This window comes from Saccostrea cucullata, unplaced genomic scaffold (assembly GCF_032062105.1).
Source record: "Saccostrea cucullata isolate Sc308-1 unplaced genomic scaffold, CSIRO_AGI_Scuc_v1 ctg7986, whole genome shotgun sequence".
NCBI classification, from domain to species: domain Eukaryota; kingdom Metazoa; phylum Mollusca; class Bivalvia; order Ostreida; family Ostreidae; genus Saccostrea; species Saccostrea cuccullata.
The window spans coordinates 30,204-52,115 of NW_026933909.1; the positions used below are offsets into that span (position 1 = coordinate 30,204).

The following is a 21,912-nucleotide window of genomic DNA, read 5'->3' on the forward strand; positions in this document are numbered from 1 at the left end:
AATCCGTTAAATCAATCAAGTCCTTTCAGTTCAATAAAGTCAATAGTATGATTTAGAATAATCTAGCACTCATTTCATATATGAAATAAAACAATAATTGACTAGATATTTAAGATAATTGACTAGAAATTGGCTAGAAATTAAACATGAAACACAACCTAAAACTAAGTTAACATATTGGTATGAACCAGGTTTCATCTAGTAACACACAGATAAGGGATTATTATGCCATTAGACACAATCTGTGTGACCTAACAAAATCAAACACTTCAGGATCAATCTTGGAGGCGCTTTGGTGTTTTCACAACTCTACCACTCCTGGTTGTTACAACGGATGGATCAGCTTGAGTTTGCTTGGGTTTGTTGAGAGTCGGTCCATGAACAGGTGGAATAGGCTTCACAGGAGACTTCGGTAAAGGATCGCGGTTAGCTGTTCTTGGTTTCTCAGGTTCCTTCATGTGTGACGAGTCAGTGTTCATGGTGTTTGGATAAGGCTCTGAGTTAATCTCTAATCTTCGCATAGGAGACAACTCTCTAGCAAATGTTTCTTTGCTTGTCCTTAAATGTCGTCTGTTTCGGCGGTATTCTCGTCCATATTCTGTCCTGATGTTATAGGAACGAATGTCTACTTGTCCTTGTAGTTTTCAGCTTTCTTCCAAGATTTCTCGTTTCCTTTCGGTCGTACGCGAACTACATCTCCTTCATGTAACGGTGACATTTCTTTGGCTCCTTTATTGTAATAATGCGTTTCTCTTCCCTTTCTACAGCGAAGCTGTTCCTTGACTTTGTCAGCATACCGGGGTTTGAGCATGTTTTCGGAGACAGGTAATAAAGTCTTTGTTCTCCTCCCAAAGATCCTCTGTACAGCAGAATATCCAATATCCTGGCTAGGTGTGTTTCTAAGGTCTAATAATGCTAGGTATGGATCCTTCTGATCAGCAACACTCTTGTTTATCAGGCGTTTTATAATCTTCACGGCATTCTCAGCTTTACCGTTGGATTGCGCATAATTCGGTGAAGACGTTACGTGGTTGAATTCATATGTTCTCGAGAATTCAGCAAATTCCTGACCATTAAATGGTAGTCCATTGTCCGAGACTAGAGTGTCGGGTATCTCATGTCTTGCAAGGTGAGCTTTCAATTTGCTGATTATGGTGCTACCGGTTTTACTATGTAGACGGTCAACCTCGAAGTAGTCAGAGTAGTAGTCTACTGTAATCAAGTAGTCTTTGTTTTGGCACTCGAATAAGTCACACGCAATGACAAGGGCTAGTTGGAATTCTATGACTAATCATTGGTTCCTTCACTTGATCATTTGCCTACATGTTGCACGCTTCACATTTACTTATGAACAGTTCAATGTCTTTAGCCATATTTGGCCAGTAAAGGCTCTCCTTAGCTCTTCGTAGGCATCCTTGAATTCCTATGTGAGAATAGTGGATCCTCTCAAGAAGGTGACTGCGTATTTCTACCGGAACTACAATCCGTTCACCTTTATAAATGAGTCCATTTTGAACAACAAGTTCCTCACGAAATGGAAAATAAGTCTGAATATCTGTATGAACTTCTGCCCTCGTCTCAGGCCATCCGGACTTAATAACTCCTTTCAGCATATCCATAGTTTCATCTCTTTCTGTTGCCTTTCTGATTTCCACAATGCGCTGCTCCGACACTGGTAGATATTCCTTATAATCTACATTGTGTACTTCTACAGGGTCCTTTTCTTCAAGGTCCTCTGGCTGAGCTTTAAGATATGCTCTGGATAAAGTATCAGCAAAGTACATTTTAGTACCTCTTTTGTAGAGTACTTCATAGTCAAATTTTTGAAGTCTCAGCAACATTCTTTGTAGTCTCTTTGGTGCACTGTGTAGATTCTTCTTGTGTATTATCTCAAGTGGCTTATGATCAGATTCTGCAAGAACGTGTCTTCCATAAGTATAATTCTCAAATCTTTCCATTCCGAAGACAACCGCGAGTAACTCCTTTTCAATCTGAGCGTAATTGCATTCGGTCTCTGTAAGTGATCTTGAAGCATACATTATTGGGTGTCCCTCTTGAAGTAGACAAGCTCCAAGGCCAGATTCGGATGCATCACACTGTAAAACTAGCTCCTTGTGTTCATCAAAGAATCTCAACACTGGAGTGTTCGACAAAACAGTTTTTACATCCTTGAATGCTTTACCATGGATATCTTCATCCCATCTGAAATGTGTGTCAGATTTCAGAAGACTTCTTAACGGTGCTGTAATTTCAGCCAGCTGTGGCGCAAATCGTTGAACGAAGTTTGTCATCCCAAGAAGTCTCTGCACTCCCTGTCTGTCCTGGAGAGTTGGCATCTCTCGTATTGCTTTCACTTTCTGCGGATCTATGCACAGGCCATTTTTAGAAATGACAAATCCTAGGTAAGTGACAGAGTCTACTTTTAGTTTCATCTTCTCCTTGTTCAGTTTAACGTTTCTTTCTAAACATCTCTGTAGCAAGGCTTCCATCTTGCGGTCATGATCTTCATGAGCCTCCTTGTCATTGTCTCCACATCCATAGATCAAGATGTCATCATGAATAGGTTTGATGCCGTCAAGTCCTTCTAAAGCTTCTTCCATGCGTCTCTGGAACTCCTCGGGAGCAGGTGATATCCCAAATGGCATTCTCAACCATCTGTATCTTCCCCACGGCGTTGAAAATGTGGTAAGATAGCTACTCTGCTCATCCATAACAACATGCCAGAATCCGTCTCGTGCGTCAACTACAGAGAAAATACGTGCCTTGCCTAAATCTGGAAGTATGTCCTCAATTAGTGGAGTAGGGTAATGGTTTCTTTTAAGAGCCTGATTCAGTGGTCTTGGATCAATACACAACCGAATCCGTCCATTTGACTTAGGCGCTACAACAAGACTCGAGATCCAATCAGTAGGAGTATTCACAGGTTTGATGATCTCTAACTGTTCTAGTCTATCTAGTTCTTGTTTCAGTTTGTTTTTGATAGCGATTGGCACTTTCCTTGCTGGCATTTTCACCGGTTTCACATTTTGGTCTACTTCCAATGTCAGTTTTCCATCTAGTTTTCCTTGTCCTTCAAACACTGATTTGAATTTGGTCTCCATCTCCTTTTGAATGTCTACAATTTCTGCTACTACTTCTTCCCGCACCTCTTGTTTGGACAGAAACTCCTTATGGTTTACTGTGATGAAGTCCATTGCTTGGATAGCTTTGATCCCTAGAATTGCATGAAGCTGTTTGCCCTCAACAATCTCAAATTCCAAGTTGTATTTCTTCTGATTTCTCGGATTTCTTACACTCAAACGCACTTTTCCTAGAGTCTTTGTTTCACTTTTGTTGAACATAATAAGTGTCACATTGGATTTTCTCAACTTGTTTCAATCTGGGTCATCAGAAAGTTTGGTGTAAATGTGATGTGGTAGGATGTTTACAGTTGATCCATTGTCAAGTTGAAATTCAACAAGTTTTTTATTGATGTTCATCACTGCTGTTATTTTCCGAGATCCTATTTCATTCACGTGCCCTACTGTCAAAACAAATTCTTCTTCTGATGAGTCATCTGAGTCAAAAGCTCGGCTTGCGCGCACTTTATGAACATGCTTTTGTCGACTCCGAACTTTCGTGGCTTTACACATTTTGGCAAAATGGTTAGATTTTCCAGTTCTTGCACATAGCTCCATACGCCGGACATTTCTCCTTCCTTGGTGCATGTTTATTTCCGCAGTACTTGCATGACAGAAATTGATCAGTCTCATATTTTCCTGATGCTCCTTGTACTTTATGTCTCTTTTCATTCTTACTTGGAAGTTTCCCTTTATGTGACCTGCCTTTCACAACTTGTACATCCTCAATGTTTCTTAATTGTGATGCTGTTTTCTCATTGGCTCTGCAAATATCTATGCATATCGGTAAGTCTAACTTCTTTTCTTGTAAGAGTTTCTTCCTTGTGTTGTTCTCCCGAATGCCTAACACGATCCGGTCGCGTATCATTTCATCCTCAAGCGCTTCATACTTGCATGTTTTGGCTAAAGTTCTCAACACGGCTACGTACGCATCTATAGTCTCATTTGGTTCTTGGTCTCGCTTGTTAAAAGTGTAACGTTCAAATATTTCATTGGTCTGTCCTACACAAAACTCTTCCATAGCTTTGATTACTTCATCAATTTTCTCCTTATCACCAGCATTTTGAAACTTTAACCCGTCAAACACACGCAGTGCATCTGATCCCATACACTTTAGGAAAGTGGCGCAACGCAACTTATCATCCTTCTCGTGTAGTCCAGTGGCTATTTCATAATTTTTCCACACTGTCTTGAAGTGTTTCCAATTATATGCCAAATCTCCCTTCATATCCAATGCTCTGGGGAAAGGAATGTTCAGTATAATGGGGTTAGAGTTCAAAATCACATTGTTATGACCCTCGTCGTCGCTGGACATTGTGAAAAGTTCGAATTTCCTCGAAGTCACTCACAAACAATGTATTCTATGCACAATGGAGATTTCTCCGATTGTCTTACCGTTCGCTCTCGTAGAATGGCCAGTCATTCACACATTTTACTCACTTCTGACACCATGTATCATTATCAATTCGTGGGTATATGACATTAAAATGTAGAACCACGTGTTGAGTGCTAAATCTAATTTATTCCAGAACGAGACAATATGGTAACACAATAGGTCGTACATAAGATTATTCGTATTTGATTAACTCGTACTTTTATACATATGTTACAATCTGTTTCCATGACTAACTTTCCAGTACTGTCTTCATGTACAGGCTATTTCAAAACATGATATTTATATAACTCACCTGTCGCCCGCATGGCGCAGTGGTTAGACAGTTTGTGCTAAGCTAGAGTGGCATGTAAAAAGCCCTCTTAGGTCGCGCATTAGAATCAAGATACGGAACGTGGAGACTGATGCTTCAGATCAGACCGTATAAACCTAGGTCCCATACCACACAAAAATAAATAAATAAATAAAGATAACATAAAACTTATGTTTTTTTGCTTAAATTTATATTCCACAATGTAAAAAAACCCTTAAAACTTTAAAACAAAAACATTAATCATTATTACCAATTTCGTGGGGTCAAGTTTTCGTTGAGGAAAAATATGGGTTCGTCGGGGATTTAATGGAGGAAGAATTGTTGAGCAGTAATATCTGTGAGTCTCGAGAATTAAACCCCAACTAAAATACATTATGCAAAATAATTTCAAATTTTATTTGAACAGAATTAGAAAAAAACCCACTTATTTGTATATAGTTGAAAATAAAATGGACAAGTGTTACATACTAATGATAAACGCATTACAATATATTAAAAAAATTCATATAACATAACGGTATGATTTACAGTAAAATATTTATAAGTAGAATGCAAATTACAAATAACCCTAAATTGTATCATTAGGAATTTCTTAATATCTAAATCCTTTTAATTTACCACAATTACATTTATTTATCATCATTAGAAATTCTTATAGGTATATAGAAAGAAACAAATATTTCACTTTCATATTTGAATTGATGTATTACTACATGAAATATTTTATTTAATCTTCATATTTTTAAGAGTCAGTCCGTAATCATGGTATACTTTGTTGTTTTCTGTCACATGGGCGACTACGTGAACATTACAATATGGGTTTGCAACTTCCGCAATGTATTGGAGTACTTTCAGTGTCAGTATTCACTAAACAGTCACAGCGTAAATCCATTTATAAGGATGATGTGCCGTCCTGTAAAATTAATGATGAAATTTTATCGATTCGGGCAAATTTTATTTATTTTCCTATGCTCAACCAGTTCAGCAGTTGTATTGACTAGGCAAAACATATGTATCAGGTAAGTTAATCTGAATAATTGGTTAATGCAAATATGAAATAAAACAAATCGCATGATATATTGATACATTTTCATATTTACATTCAGTGTAATTTTCTTTATGAAATTTTATCGATTCAGGCAAATTTTTTTCATTTTCCTCTGCTCAACCAGTTCAGTAGTTACATTGACTGGGGATAAAGTATGTCACAGGTAATTTAATTTACTCTGAACAATTGTTCAATACAAATACAAAATTAATCAAATCTTATTTTACATTAATATATTTTTTGTAGAGGGAATGAAACTTCCTGTTGTAAAGACTATGAAGAAAGAAATAACATATGTGTTGGTACGTTTTGACTATCATACTGCAGGAAACTTTTTGTGTAAATATTTCAATGAAACTTCAAGTCTAAATGGATTTTATTTTTAATACAAATACAATGTACTATTAATTGCGTAAAGTAACTATACATCTTTGTTTAATTATTTTACATACCCATTGTTATATATAGAGTGTAGACCTGGATTTCGGGGGTTTGATTGCAACTTGACATGTCCTGAAAATCATTATGGTCCGCGTTGTAATATGCCATGCAATTGTAATAACATATCTGAGTACTGTCATCCTGTATGTGGATGTATTTCAAATCTGACCAAACCTTTGATGATTGACAATGTTACCAACACGGAACATTACGTTAACATTACAGATTTAGAGCAAACCATTTCGGTGGAATCGTGTTTATCTTCGATTAATAAATCCATGGAAACAACAGACAAATCCATCGAAACAAAAAACAACAACTTTGGAAAACCCGCTGGTAGTATAACTTTACATTCTGTATTAAGAGAAAAATAAAGAAAAATCAATGTTATTATTGTTTTTTTAAAAAACAAAATTAATCTACATCTTATATTGGTGTTCAATAAGTACATTTTGTATCAATTCTATCGATTTTTTAAAAGCAAATATTGAATCTTATATAGAAACCTCCTAATTTATTAGATCGGAATATGAGATTAAATGCAAAGAAGACTGAGCACTGTTAAAATGACGATTTTCCATTAAAGAATAATGATATGAAAGATATTTTTACATTAAATATCATTGAAATAGGGATCAACAATGCTTAAAAAGACGCTGGTAAATAATACTCCTTAATTGCTCTTTGATTATACAATAAGGAGATATATCTAATAATAAAAAAAATACTCGCTATCTTAGCATGTTTTCGGTTACAATAATATTTGAATGCAAATATCTGTGAATTTATTCCGAAGAAGAAAACACGAATAATTTGTAAACATAAAGAAACACCTAATCAATTGATAATATAAAAAACCTAGAGAAAAAAATCATAATCCTGGACAAAGTAACCTTATTATCTTTAAGGTAGAATACGAAGCCCGTTTACATGTACACACTTGGGCTTTTTCGAAAAATATGTGTTGAAACCAAAAAATATTGTAACTATCAGTAATCAATCTCGAAAATCAAAATTGAATCGTGAACACAAAACTTGAAAATACAAGAGATTGAATCAGGTATGGAAGAACGAAAAGCATTTTCTGTCGACCAGTCCCACAGGCAAGGACCTAAGATTTCATTGAATAGACGAGATTCTCTTTTTCTAGTCAAATTAATTGTAAATGCCATGACCTTAAAATTGATATAAAACAGGTCAGAAAAAATACGACTCAGAAATTGGTTGTATTTATAGAAAAGGGCATTTAGATGACAATTATATTTTCAAAAAGCTCAGTCTAAGCTATTTTTAAAAATTTTTGTAGCATCAATTTCTTTGACAGTAGCTTACCTCAAGAAAACTGATCGTTTCAGAGCGTGTACTCGTGTACTACATGTACTAGCAGCTCATATACTTAAGAATCATTATGATAACTAGAGCAAAGCTCGTTGCAAAGCAACGAAAAGGTCTTCCGTCCTGTTTTGACCAAAAGTGACGTCAGCAAAAAGAAAGAAATGAACTTAGTTGTCTCCAGTCACTTTACAATTTCAATTTTGCATCAAAACCTTAAAACATAAGCTATTTTTGGCTACTTCCGGTTTGACCGGAAGTGATGTCGATGGTCGGAAAATTAAGTTCTGTGCTTCCTGTGATATATGTTACCCAAAAACTTGTCAAGAACAGCAAAATATGCATTTTATGACTACTTCCGGTTTGACCGGAAGTGACGTCGCTGGACGCACTTTGACGACTTCATTAGATAAAGCTTGACATTTTGAACATTATTGCTTCTTGGATGTATTACAAATTCTTAATACTTTTTGAGATATCTGGAAAACACTTTTGGCCCCTCTTGATCCCTTAATTTAGGGGTCAGCCCTTTTTTTAGATATATCATTTAAAAGATCTTGTAATTCTGCACAAATTTTGTTTTATATGTTTTAACAAAATATTTTTAGTTTAGTAGATAAAAAGCAAAATATGTGTAAATTTTCGCTCTTTTAGGCGTTCTAATTTTTGACCCCTATATAGCACCATTTTGAATACAGAAATCGAAAAACAAAAACCACTATGCACAATTTCAATCCTTCTATTATCTAAACTCAATGAATTTTTGCTCCAGCTTTAGCCGTCTCTGAGCCTTTGTCTGGAAACGAAAGCCTATAAATTTTCGTTTAAATGGAAATAACTCAAAACCGGAAGTGACTTTTTGAAATTTTAGATAGCATTCTGATAGAATTTAGTAACGTCTATCAACTCTGAAAATTTGAGCAAAATCCATTGAGAAATGAGTGAAATATGAGGCCTCAAAGTTGGCGTCTAGGAAAAGGAAAATAAAAAGAATAATAAGAACTAGACCAAAGCTCGTTGCAAAGCAACGAGTAGGTCTTCCGTCCTGTTTGACCGGAAGTAGCTTTCATTTTCAACAAAAATGAGAAATAACGCCTAAAAATGGTTTGAATCCTCTAAAGCTATGTTAATTAGTGCAAAATTAAGTAATATTTGCTACTTCTGGTTTAACCGGAAGTGAGACGACAGACGGAAAATTGATTCTTATGATCCCAGAGACATATGTTACCCAAAAAACTTGACAAGAACGGCAAAAAATACGCGTTTTTGACTACTTCCGGTTTGGCCGTAAGTGACGACGCTGGACGTATTTTGAAGAGTCAAATGGATTATGCTTGTCATTCTGAACAACTTTGCTTCTTTGAAATATTGCAAATTCTCAATACTTTTCGAGATATCAAGTAAAAACTTTTGGCCCCTCTAGATCCCTAATTTTAGGGGTCAGCCCTTTTTTCGAGATATCATTTGAAAGATCTCAGAATTCTTCACAATTTTTGTTCTATATCTTTTGACAAAATATTTACAAGTAAAACGATACAATAGAAAAAGTGTAAGAAATTTTGAAACGCACAATATGACTTTTTTCAGGCCATACCGAGCGTTAACGTGCAGTATTTCCGGTGAAAGTTAACAACACAATGCAAATCTACATTTGTTGCTCTATCTTCCAGAAAAGGTTTCATCTTCCTGTGATGAGCGGTTTTTAAGAAGAGCGACGGACAAAATGACCCTTAAAAATCACAAAATTGCAAAAATCTTCGAACCGGAAGTGACGTCATCAAAATGAAAAAAAAATACATCAAGTTTTTCTTATGTTCTATCAGACCTGAAAGTTTCATAAAAATATAACCAACCGTTTTTGAGAAATCGCGTGCACAAAATCGGTAAGAAAAAAAATAAGAAGAAAAACAGTGGAAACAAACGAATAACAAGAAGGTCTTCCGCTGAAGACGGAAGACCTTAATAGTGGAAAAGAAACCTAAGAAAAACAATAAGGTCTTCCGCTGAAGACGGAAGACCTTAATAATCTTAATCATCAGAATCAGTAGAAGGTCTTACGTTGGAAACGGAAGACCTTAAATATCAACACAAATGATGTTAAAATAAAGCTGTATAAGTAAGGGAAATTACTGATGGAATGCTGAATTCATCCCGTTTTTAATACATTCAAGTTCAAAGTTGACCATTATTGAGTTGGCCCTAATCGATTTTGTCAGTAAAACATCCGAAGAGATGTGCCGCACTCTGTAGTGACACTTAATACGCAGATGATGTTAAAGTAATTTATATCGAGGTCACTAGAATATATTAAGTCAATATTTGCAAAGGTAATTAATGTTTAGGTCTAATTTGAGAGAGATAGCAACTTCTGTCTACTTAAAAATTATTTCAAAGTAATTTTTAGAGAAGAAATTGCACTTACTCTTTTTTGTAACATAACTTTAACAATCGGTGTGTTATGGATAAATATCATTAAACATTAACTGACACTGTTTTTTAAATAGAAAAAACTAATGGTCATTATCCATTGTATGGCCAAATATTATTTTTCATGCTTCATGGATCGGTGAGCAGAAGATAAATGCATGCATCTTAAAACGATACATGTATGATAAAACGTAAATACATTCATATCAATTTAATAACGAAGTACAGTGAACATATCGAGTATTCTATTATTTGTTGTCTTTAATAATCTTACAGATGAAAGACCCTCCATTAAAGACCACACAATTTTGATTGTATTTCTTGTCGTAATGCCATGCGTGTTATCTGCCTGCTTGCTCCTCTTTTTCGGAATAACTTACAGGTAAAATAGATTTTTATTGTTTTTCTAAATGACAATCAAATCATAAAACCTAAGAATTTAATCTTTAATGATTGCATTGATAAATATATTGTAGAAAATGTTATACCAGAAAGAAAGAAGAAGGACATGGTAAGCTAACGATGAAGTATTTTATCCCCTATTCTTAGCAAGTAGATTATAGCCAAATACAATGTAACATAACTTCCCAGAAGTACTTTACATAATTATTACTTTTTTTCATAATCGTGCTAACTTTCCTTCTGTGTGTAAAGGATCTAAATTGTGTTAAATTAAACATAAATATGATATAAAAACTAATTAGAACTAGAGATACTGTGAGCAATGAGGTAACTAAATGATACCCCCGCCTCCCATGTGAATATAATGGCAGTGTCTATGTTTTGCTTTGGGAAACTCTAAATATGAGTTGGATCAAAAGGTAAAATAGGGGGTGCACAATGGCAATATGTAACAAAGATTCTGTGAAAGTTTCATCAAATTTCATTCAGGGGTATGAGAGGAGTTCTGGATAAGAGATGGGTACCCCAAAACGTAACAGACGGACAGACAGTCGGGCGGACGAACATTCCGATTATTATATAGAAAAGCGGGAGGGTATAATAAGATTTTAAAGTACTTGAGGGTGGTGTGTTGTTTTCAATGGGTCGTACATAAAGATTGCAATAACGTACTTGTTTTCCCTCTCAAGGTAGATATTTTATGCAAAGAACAAAAATCAAAGTTTGAGAAAGGTTTCGTAATAATCAATATCTTCAGAAAGAAAAATAAATAGTAGGAAGATCATGTCAGTTCTGCTCTCTAGAAAAGACGCCCCAGAGAAACCAAACATGAACACAGGGTATTTTTCAAAAGAAAGAAATGAGAGAAAGTTGCATTTAAAGTTGGCAAATCGTAAACTGTACTATTAATGGAGTTGAAAAATTATTTATATCAAACGATATCGATGAACAATAATTTTCAATGATTATATATATATATATATATATATATATATATATATATAGGAAATAAAGCACATGAATTTCAACAAACCTAAATTTCAATTTAAGTCACCAGAAATCATTTTAATATTTTTTTTTAACTATAAGTCTGATTCAGATTGACTTCATAGAATTTATTTGAAACAAAGAGCTGAAAAAAAAGAAACTTGCTAATTGATATTCCAAAATGATATTTCATTTCTTTTTATTTTCAAAGATGGTGTTCATAATGAACTATATATAACCCAAGAAGGAAACAGTGAAAACAACCCTGTAAGCAGAGAAGATACATCTGAAGATCCACTCTATGGTTTCTGTGAGGACCCTTGTTATAGTACATTAACACTGAGGGTTAACTATGGCCCTATACATAAATATAAATTATTTATTTATTTTTGGAATGTTCGTATGTCGAACATCAACGAATATAAATGAATTTAGTTGAACCGCTCATTGTGTGACGTCAACAGTCCAACATCTCATCGACAGGTCCAACATCTCATCCGCGATCAAATATCAAATTTGCTTTAATCACCGCTTAGCACTACATTGGAAATATTAGACTTTTATCAGTATTGATTTATACAGTAATACATTTTAAAGGTAAAAGAATATGCAACCATTGCTTTTTAAGGTCAGTATGATGATGATGAAGCCATGCAAGGAGTACAATAGTCACCGAGCCAGGAGGGGTTCGAGCAGATGTACATAATTTACTATTTTATGATAATTGCAAAACTGCATATCAGCCAAAGATTTTTTTTAATTTGTATTTTTTATCTATTTCCTTGTTATCTTCTCCCCTGAAAATAGTACATTTATTCTATATTCATAATAATTTAAAGTGCATTTATTTAAAAGTATCGATGGAATAAAATTCTGAATAGTTTTAAATTCATGATAATAATCATATTATCATCAGTAAATAGACATACTTGAAATTTGAAAAATCATCTTTACAGTCAAATACATGAGGTTTTAATTTTCAAATAAGTAAAAAGACTGTTCTGTACTGTTGTGACTAAGTAAAAGCCAGAGCCGATCGTAATTACCATGCTCTCCCATTTAAATGTTGCCTGGGTACCTGCTGTTGCTATATATAGACTTAGGAATAAACCTTCCACACAGACTTTTATTTGGCAAGTACTTTCAACTATGACTCGTAGGAAATTGATGATTGATATGTTTTTCTAATTGATTTATGTGTATTCTTACTACATATCTTCCTTTAAATTGAAAATTCAAGAGTAAAGCTGAATATATATATTTTTTAATTGTAACTCTGGGGTAAGAATGGGGCAAAAATTATTTTAAAATTATGCATAATAAATGCATGAAGAAAAGGCAGAATTCAAAGACAAACTTATGTAAAAGATTCATTTCAAGATATTTTACCTGTGTTACATGATGTCATATTGGTCTTTTCCGTATGGATGCAGGTTTGGTTAAGACATCTCTCTTTGAGACTATTACTGTGCAACACAATTGAATGTAATATATGTGCACTGTGTAGAGTGTGGTCAATTAAGTGAACTCTTAACATATCACACTGAGCACGGACTGACAATTTTGGTAGGTTGGTTTGTTTCTCACATTACTACTTTACTTTTCTTTAGTATAAAGGACAACGGTTACTTTATGAAAGTGCAAGGTTGTGTCATTTAAACACGTCCCGAGATTCGTAGTTTCAATAGTCTCCTATAAAATAAGTTTATTTTATTATATTTCCGTGTGAAATGCTTTATCAACGTATAAGTCATGATATAATATCGAACATCTGTGTTGAAGCCTCTTTACAACTAATTTCCAACCAATTTCATCTTACTACCATGTTTTATATAAGGTCTTCCTTTGTTTTATCGATCATATACTTTCCATAACAATTTTATATGTTTTTATTGATATATTGTTATTTATTGTTAGCAAAACCATTGTACAGGGCATAGAAAGTATATGTGATTTTGCGCTTTATAAATTGATAAAATAATAATAATACAATGATCCACAATAAAAAAAAAACTTTTATTAATAAAACTGTCGTTCCCGAAATCCATTTGTACAAAATCAGGAGAAACAATTAAAAACAAACTAATGACAGATATCATTGCAACTGTAATATTAAAGTGTATAAAAATAAAATCCTATACTTAATGAATTATCTATTTATTTTATAAGTAGGTTGCAAGTCACTTTGCCCATAAATTGTATCAATAAGATTGTTATTTTCTTTACTATCTCAAAACTTTTTTATCACCGCAATTACATTTAGAATTAGAAATAAATATTTGACTATCATATGAATATTACTTATAAATCTATGATTTGATATTAATATTTTCTTAAGAGTGAGTCCATAATAACAATATACTTTACTACAATTCTGTATCACGTGATGCGACTACGTGAAAAGTAAAAAATATGTTGAAAACTTCCGCAATAAATCGGGATACTTTTAGGATAAAGCATCGAATGTCAATATTGCCTGTTAAGTCACTGTGTAAATCTGTGATATAAATATGATGTACCTTCGTGCAAAATACATTATGAAATTTTATGGGTTTACTCAATTCTTCATTTTGCTCTACTCAGCCAGTTCATCAATTGAATTGACTGGGGAACACGTATGTGGAAGGTAATAATTCTCCAATGATGCTGGTTAAAAAGCACACTTAAACTTGTCATTCTTCTTTAGTCATTATTTTCAATCCTTTTGTTTAGTACAGAGAATGAAACGTATTGTTGTAAAAACTATGAAGAAAGAAATGATATGTGTGTCGGTAAGTAAGAGATATATCTTGCTTAAAGCAATATGAGCTGCATGTTTGACATCAGAAAATTTTGTAGCAAATTTGTGATTAACTATTTCAATGGCAGAAAAATAGAACATTAAATACTTCTGATGTTCATATTTGCGATGGAAGAACTTTTTATAAGCTTTGATTGAAGCAAAATTATATTATTGTCATCCTGTACAATAATGATTTCTTATAATTATAATACAGATATTCGATTTTAAATATATATTTCTGATGAAATATTTTAAAACTTTTTTTGTTCTTATTGATCATAATGGTTTGAATTACATAAAAATTAATCATAATAACATATTTTACCAGCAAAATATAATTGTCAAAAATGCAGCTTATATTGCTTTAAAAATTTTAAACCTGACTCATAAACAAAAAGATATTTCAATTCCCTTTTTTCTTGATTCCTTTTTTTATTTTCAATATGAACACAAATCTTAGAATTGTGTTTGAAATTTTTCACGCCTTTATTTTATTCTTTTACCCACCCATGTTGACACAAAAAGTGCAGATCTAAATTCTGGGGAGATAAATGCAGCTTGACATGTCCAAAATATCATTATGGTCAGCAATGTAAATTTGAATGCAAGTGTGACAAATCTGAATATTGTCATCGTGTATGTGGTTGTGTGTCAAATTTGTCCAAGGCTTTTGACGACACACAGAAGATTGACAATGTCATCAGCATGCATGACATTAAAAATACAGATATTACACAGACATTTTTGATGGAATCATGTTTATCTTCAACAAAAAAACCCCATTGAATCAACAGTCAACAACAGTGGAAAAAGCACTGGAAGTATAACTTAGCATTCTATGTTTTGCAAAAAATTAGAAACAAAGAAGAAGGTACAGTTTCAATACAAAGTAAGCCCGATATTTTTCTAAAATATGAAAGTGATATAAGAAAACAAAATTCATTCTTTCTAAATCGTAGAAATTCCCTGCAGCAAGAATATACAAATCGTTTTTCTCATATGACTTCCTTAATGCTAATTGTGACGTCATTAACTTGTGCATTTTCCCGTACTTTCTTAAAAAAGTTGCAGAAGACATCAATTTTCAGTGGAATTTTCTTTCAGAAAACATACTCTGCCACCGTCGCCCGGAAAGATTTTAAGATAGATGATATTTCATAACAGTTTACATAATATATCCAAAAATTAAAGTGGGCGACGGTGGCAGACACTATTTTCTAAAGGAAAATAAGTACAGAAATGAGTCGTTTTGAGGCTTTTCTGCAAGAAACTTAGAAATGCACCAAATTAGTGACGTCATACTACCGGAAAGGACCTCATTCATGCCATATTCTTTCGTGATTTATCATATTTATCTACTCAACTATTGTTAAAGCCAATATTATAACTTTTTAAGACCATTCAATTTTTAGGGCACATTAAAGCTCAATCTGTACCTTCTTCTTTGTTATTTTCAAGAAACATAATTAGGCTACATCTTATGTTGATGTTCAATAGCTACATTATGTATCAGTTTTGCCGATTTTCTTGAATAAAATTAAATCATATGTATAAACCTCTTTAATTCAAACAGTTAAAGCTATATATGTCGTATTAGTGTTTTATTTTAAAAGTAATAAATAAATGTGGTGTCTCATCAAGTTATATGAGTTATATACTTTCTGCAAATAAGACAACTCACCTCCATCACTTTTAAAAGTTATGAAATATTTTTTGGTAAAAATTATTTTCTCTCCGTGTCGGATAAAAACCGCCTCTCATTGATATATTCATGATCACGTTGTCTCGTATGTTTACAGCAAACAATGGTCCAATCTCGTGAATGAACCGAAAAGCATGATGGTCTACTACGTTTTTACTACAAACACGTGAGTTAGGGATTGTCAATATTGAGAGCACCTCAGAGTTGGTTGCTTTTTGTACCGAGGAATAATCACGTGCAATTGTCTTTTCAATGGACATTTTTAGTTGGGTGAACTTCTACAGATGTCAGCGACTATGGATAAAGAAGTGTGAAAACCATGTTATGTCAAAATGAAATAACTAATACAAACAAATGATATAATTTGATCAATTAAAATGGTTATTAGATTCTGCATTTCTTAATGGTTCAAAACAACAAAAAGTATTCCACAGAATATCATGTATAAATCTGCACAATATACCGAATGCCAAGACCAGAATACTACTAAATAATATAATTATATTCTTTACATATGAACCACAATATTTCTGACCCCTTGAAAATAATATAAAAAATCTTGCAAGTAGGTTATCAGCATTGGCTCGGGCTAATTCGGAAGTGAAATTTGGAGTTTGGCAGTAAATTGTAGTGAATGAATAAAATTTAGTATAGTGAAAGATATTGGAACCTATTTTACTTGTCAGATTTCTTCGAGCTGGTTGATTTTTATTCTAACTGGTCTATCCCTCCATCCACTTTAGAAAAAACCGATGCTACCTACCTGAATCAATTTTTCTTAATGGTGTTCATCGAAATGCTTGGTTGTGCCCTCAAACTGGAATAGTTGTAGAGGCCTGGAATTCCTTGACCAATTTTATTTTATTAGCCCAACTATATTTCTAAGAAGTCAAGATGTATGGTATGTAAGTTTCATCTACATGTGTTATGTAGTTCATATTAAAAAACCAAAAGGGATAATTGACGATATCCCATTCAGGGTGTAAACATAGCAGTTTAAATTACTTTCCATACATTGTACTTGACATAAAATATTTTTTGCGCATGATGTGCTCCATACTGAAGATCCATAAATGTTCACCCAACCGAAAATGTCCACTAGCAGTACAGCACGGGGAAACTCTAAACAATCAGACCTGTACAATGGAGTGGGGAAAACTTTAATTTTCATCATTATTTATCATTTGTATGCAAATATGAGCATGGGATTAGTAGATAATAATGTACATAATGCATCAAGTCTTTCTGAGAGCGATTTAAAAAACTAACCTTTTTGAAAAACACATGTAGTATTTCATGTAGTAACCCCTAAATGCAACTCATTGAGCTGATTGGTCTATTTGTGTCCCTCACTGAACAGACGTCACAAAAAATATTTTCCTCGACCTGATGATTCTCGCGATGCTTTTCCCGCGCACATGCGCCGATCCAGGATAAACGTCAGTCCTTTATAAATATGCATGAGAATATCGTGTTCTTTTCCTGACCAGTACTTTGTTAATACCGAATAAAATTTCGTCGAATTTGCAAGAATGCTTCATTTTTTGTAGCTTTTCATACTCCAGAAATTTTTGTTCTGTTTCAGCTGTGCAAAAATACTGTTTAATACGGCATACATATCTTTAAGTCGGAATTGCGAGAAAATTGCGTACAGTCAAAATGATGATTTTCGTCAATGAATCATGACTTGAACATTGTGTTTTTTACAGCAATAAATATCACCGAGAAAGGGATTAACACAGCTGTAAAAAACGATGATTAATTATTTGAAAAATTTTGGAAAACTTTTAAACTTTAAAATACCCCCTTAAATGATATTCAATCAAACAAAAAGGGGATGTATATTATAATACTGCCAATCTAAGAATGTCAGTTTTAATGAATAGAATAACAATTATGCATTTGAGAACAATCTGATAAAATTTCAGTGAGTACATGTACGTGCAGATCAATTAAAAAACAAAGTAGAATAAAAATATCGATCAACCAATTGTTTTCGCTTATTTTTAATAGATAAAGCATTCAACTTTGACGATAACGAAGTTTTGACTGTATTTCTTGTATTGCTATCAGTGTTATTAGTCTGCTTGTTCCTCTTTTTCGGGATAACTTGCTGGTAAAATAAATATTTTTTAGTTTTTCTAAATGATTAACAAATCATTCAACCAAAAGATAAAATGCTATATATACTGTACTGATTATATTTATAAATTTATTATAGAAAATATCATATCAAGAAGAAGGAAGAAGGACATGGTAAGCCAATGTTTAAATATCATTTTATCACCTATTCTAAGCAAAACTAGAATTTGAACCAATAACGGTGTAGCTTATTACCTTTACAGGTCTATTGATTATATACTAGTACCATGATAATATCTTTATAATCGTGCAAACGTGTCCAGTGAGACATAAGAGATAACGACTAGTATCTATGGACCTCCAAACTATCAGAGATGGGATCAGGTGACATGAAGGAGTGAGCTGACCGGTGTGCTCTTTGTCATTATCTGGAAACAACGGAAAAATCCGTCGTAAATTTAGTGTATAAATAAGTAACCAACAATTAAAATGAAAAACGTCAGTCAGCATTTGACTCAATAATAAATTGTATATGCTGACAAGATCATTGTATCGACCATAGAAATGAGACTTTAAATAAGACTTCTGATATTCTTGTTTCGTTAAATTGTTTGTCAATAAATTACCTCATTTTAGAATTGTTCATACGTAGACCATGCTCTGGTGTATCGAATCATCTGAGATATATAAACTCCTTATGTAAGTGATAAAGGTATATTCCTATATAAGTAAAGGCTCGTGTGGATTAAACTTATTAAAAAATAAAATAAAGTATTTAGTGTTTTTAATCAATTTCATTTTAATTCCTGTGTTGAATGATAAATATCACGATTTAATTATTTTTCAAATGAGAGTAAAAACGTACGTGCATTTTTATGCAAATAAATAATTTATATTTAAAATTCACAAAAGCTTATTGAACTTTCTACTAATCACGAAAACGAATTATTACATAACGAAAGAAATACATGTAACAGCAACGGTTTGTTTTAAACCTTGTGAATCGTTAAGTGTTCTATAAATTGAATTGAAAATTGTTCATATGAACAGACATAAACAATATGATAGTTTTCAATGGTCATATGAATATCTGAACATATCAACATAACAATAAATATATTTTAAAAAATCAAATTCAGATCTTAATATCATTTAGATAAAAATGTTATTAACAAGAGGTATCATTCAAATTGACCTAATTGAATTAATTAAAATCAAAATGCTGAATATTTAAAAAAGAACTTACTACTTGATATTCCAAAATATTTTATCACTTTTTATATTTAAAGACGATATTCATAATGCGTTATACATAACCCAAGAAGGAAACAGAGAAAACAACACTTAAAGCAGAGAAGATACGTCTGGAGATCCAGTCTATGGTTCTTGTGAAGACTCTTGTTATAGTACATTAACACTGAGGGTTAACTATGGCCCTATACACTCATGTAATCAAAGCGGACCTTCTGAAGATGTTAATCCTTATGGCTATTCGTATAAAGAGAAGGGAAATGTAGCTAGAATACAAGGAAAGAACGACAATAATATTTATTTCGATAATGAAAATGTTCAAATGCATATATTTACATTCAGTGTATTTCTCACCAAAGAAATGCATTGGAAATTCAAAACATTCAAATTCCTATAACACACTCAAAACCTAATCACGGCGTATGAATACACAACTAGAACTACATATGTAGATGTAGTCTGCTAAATGTAAACAAATAGAAATATACATAAAGTCAAAATGGATGAACTTCAACCAAATTTTAATTTAAATTTTGAGGATATGGACATTCTTGAACTGTTTTCCGACACAGATTTTGATTCCTCTCTTGCTGAATTATCAGGAATCAGTGATTTAAAGGTAGATCTAAAAGTAAAACCTGAGGTGCCATTGCCTAAAACAACCAGTTCCTCTGATGAACCAAAAGCAAAGGTAGCAACAATTATTAGCAAGAATTAAGTTTCTTAATTAGTATATATATAAAAAAAATGTTTTTTACTTAATTATTTATGAAATTCCAAAATAAAGTAAAACAATTATAACTTTATGTAAGGCCTAAATATGATTCTAAATAGAACAACCTGCATTTTCACAGAGATTTAAAACTGTAACAACTGAAGAAATGATTAGACTGTTTGAATCTAGACAGGCAAAAACAACAAAAAGAAACACAGCATGGGGGATAAGAATTTTTCAAGGTATCTAGGCTGCAAATTGACATTTGTATAAATCTTTCAGGAGTCAAAATTTGTTGTATTAATTGCTCAAACAAATACATGACTCCAAAAGTTACACAATGTCATCTCACACACAACTAAATAGATTCATTTTAAAATTTATAGACTGGAACATAGAAGTATACGGTACCTCTCTGGACATGCTGACAGTAGACATCCCAACACTTTCAAATCGTCTGTCAAAGTTCTATTGTTCTGTTATTTTTGTTATACTAACTATCCTGGCCCGGGTTAGTTAGAAATTGTAATCGGGTGTGCATAATTATTAATAAATTTATGTAAAAAAAAAAAGTTCTATTGCGAGGCCATGCCAAAAGGCAAAGATGACGATGACAAATCCTTGTACCACAAAAATAGTCTCATCAACATCAGAGCAGCCATTAATCGCCATTTAGCTGATCTTCGCAGAGACGTCAATGTTGTAAAGGACAAAGAATTTCGCACAGCAAATGGGATCCTGGATGGCCTTTTCAAAGAGCGGACGCAGCTTGGCCTGTCTAAGCCTACGAAACACAAAGAGATTATTGAAATACATGATCTACAAAAGATATATCAGTACCTCAAAGGTGCGCCATCATCACCAGTAATTTTACGTCATGCTGTATGATACTTTTTGGCCATCCATTTCGTAACAAGAGGGCTAGAATTTCACCATCAGTTGAAAATCGACAGCTTTGAATTTTCCTCTGATGAGACTGGAGAGTATGCTGCACTAAAACACGAAACCCTGCAAAAGAATAATCAAGGGGGGGGGGTTGAAGCACATGATACCCACAATGACAAGCGGATGTACGCAACTAATGGTGAAAACAATTGCTGCCCAGTTGAGTTACTAAAGATGCTCATATCAAAAACTGATAAAAATGCCACAAGTCTATTTAACCAGTACCTAAAGAATCGAATATTAGATCCTAATGTTTGGTTTGCAGCTAAACCCCTTCAAAAGCGCACATTCAGTAAGTTTTTTAGCAGAAATATGCGTAGCTGCTGGCGTGGATCGTAAATACACCCCACATTGTTTATGGGCCACAACCATTACATACCTCAACGACCAAGGGTACGAGGCACGGCATATAATGTTTATGTCAAACCACAGGAATGAAAGTTCCCTCCGATCTTATAACAGATCCCTCTCTTCCCACCAGAAGAAAACTATCAGCCATTCCCTCTCTTCCATGGCTTCTGTCTCACTCCCGTCTCCATCTACAACAGTAGCTCTACCTCCCCCTCGTGTTTTGAAATCGCCACAACTTGAAAACTCACCACGTGAAACCATGGCTCTTTCGTCCTTGCCACCTACATCTGAGCTGAACCTCGCTACATCGACTGCCGTCCCAGCACAGTTCACCATGAACATGCAAAACATTCAGCCTTCGACTGGTTTCTTCACAAATGCAAATTTCAGCGGCTGCACATTTAACTTTCGTTAAATTCAAAATGGCGACTGAGGACCGTATCACTCATGTACAGTTTGTTATTACGCATTGAAGTTTGAACATTTTATCTTTTTAAGCTTAAAACAAAAAATACAACATTGAGAGATGTTATTACTGTTACATTATTATTACATTATTACTGTTTATTGCTGTTTAAAATAAATTAGTTTTGCCAAAAATAAGCTTTTGTTATTGTTATTT

General features: G+C 33.3%; 3 protein-coding genes across 3 annotated transcripts; 2 read left to right on the plus strand and 1 right to left on the minus strand.

Moving 5' to 3' along the window:
• Positions 1 to 625: 625 nt before the first annotated feature.
• On the minus strand, positions 626 to 3,341 carry LOC134239634 (uncharacterized protein K02A2.6-like). The gene is made up of 2 exons (XM_062721811.1): positions 1,346 to 3,341; positions 626 to 1,212 (listed from the first exon to the last, which is right to left on the minus strand). The coding sequence occupies exons 1-2, from the start codon at positions 3,339 to 3,341 to the stop codon at positions 626 to 628; spliced, it is 2,583 nt and encodes an 860-aa protein (XP_062577795.1).
• A 2,232-nt stretch (positions 3,342 to 5,573) lies between these two features.
• LOC134239636 (uncharacterized) lies at positions 5,574 to 19,603 on the plus strand. Its single transcript, XM_062721812.1, has 7 exons — positions 5,574 to 5,681; positions 5,965 to 6,036; positions 6,120 to 6,175; positions 6,342 to 6,650; positions 10,350 to 10,455; positions 10,550 to 10,584; positions 19,318 to 19,603. Exons 1-7 carry the CDS (start codon positions 5,641 to 5,643, stop codon positions 19,374 to 19,376), a joined length of 678 nt encoding a protein of 225 aa, XP_062577796.1. The 5' UTR covers positions 5,574 to 5,640; the 3' UTR covers positions 19,377 to 19,603.
• A 578-nt stretch (positions 19,604 to 20,181) lies between these two features.
• On the plus strand, positions 20,182 to 21,117 carry LOC134239637 (uncharacterized). The gene is made up of 2 exons (XM_062721813.1): positions 20,182 to 20,472; positions 20,580 to 21,117. Exons 1-2 carry the CDS (start codon positions 20,335 to 20,337, stop codon positions 20,880 to 20,882), a joined length of 441 nt encoding a protein of 146 aa, XP_062577797.1. The 5' UTR covers positions 20,182 to 20,334; the 3' UTR covers positions 20,883 to 21,117.
• The last annotated feature ends 795 nt before the right edge of the window (positions 21,118 to 21,912 follow it).

What these genes read in the sequence shown, in the direction of transcription:
- LOC134239637 (XM_062721813.1), top strand. Translation starts at nt 20,335, where the DNA reads ATGTCATCTCACACACAACTAAATAGATTCATTTTAAAATTTATAGAC. An exon ending in TGTCAAAGTTCTATTGTTCT is followed by an intron (nt 20,473 to 20,579) that starts GTTATTTTTGTT and finishes TTCTATTGCGAG; the next exon opens with GCCATGCCAAAAGGCAAAGA.
- LOC134239636 (XM_062721812.1), top strand. Translation starts at nt 5,641, where the DNA reads ATGGGTTTGCAACTTCCGCAATGTATTGGAGTACTTTCAGT. An exon ending in TGTATTGGAGTACTTTCAGT is followed by an intron (nt 5,682 to 5,964) that starts GTCAGTATTCAC and finishes TTATCGATTCAG; the next exon opens with GCAAATTTTTTTCATTTTCC. An exon ending in GGGGATAAAGTATGTCACAG is followed by an intron (nt 6,037 to 6,119) that starts GTAATTTAATTT and finishes TATTTTTTGTAG; the next exon opens with AGGGAATGAAACTTCCTGTT.
- LOC134239634 (XM_062721811.1), bottom strand. Translation starts at nt 3,341, where the DNA reads ATGTTCAACAAAAGTGAAACAAAGACTCTAGGAAAAGTGCGTTTGAGT. An exon ending in AGACATTGAACTGTTCATAA is followed by an intron (nt 1,213 to 1,345) that starts GTAAATGTGAAG and finishes ACTTGATTACAG; the next exon opens with TAGACTACTACTCTGACTAC.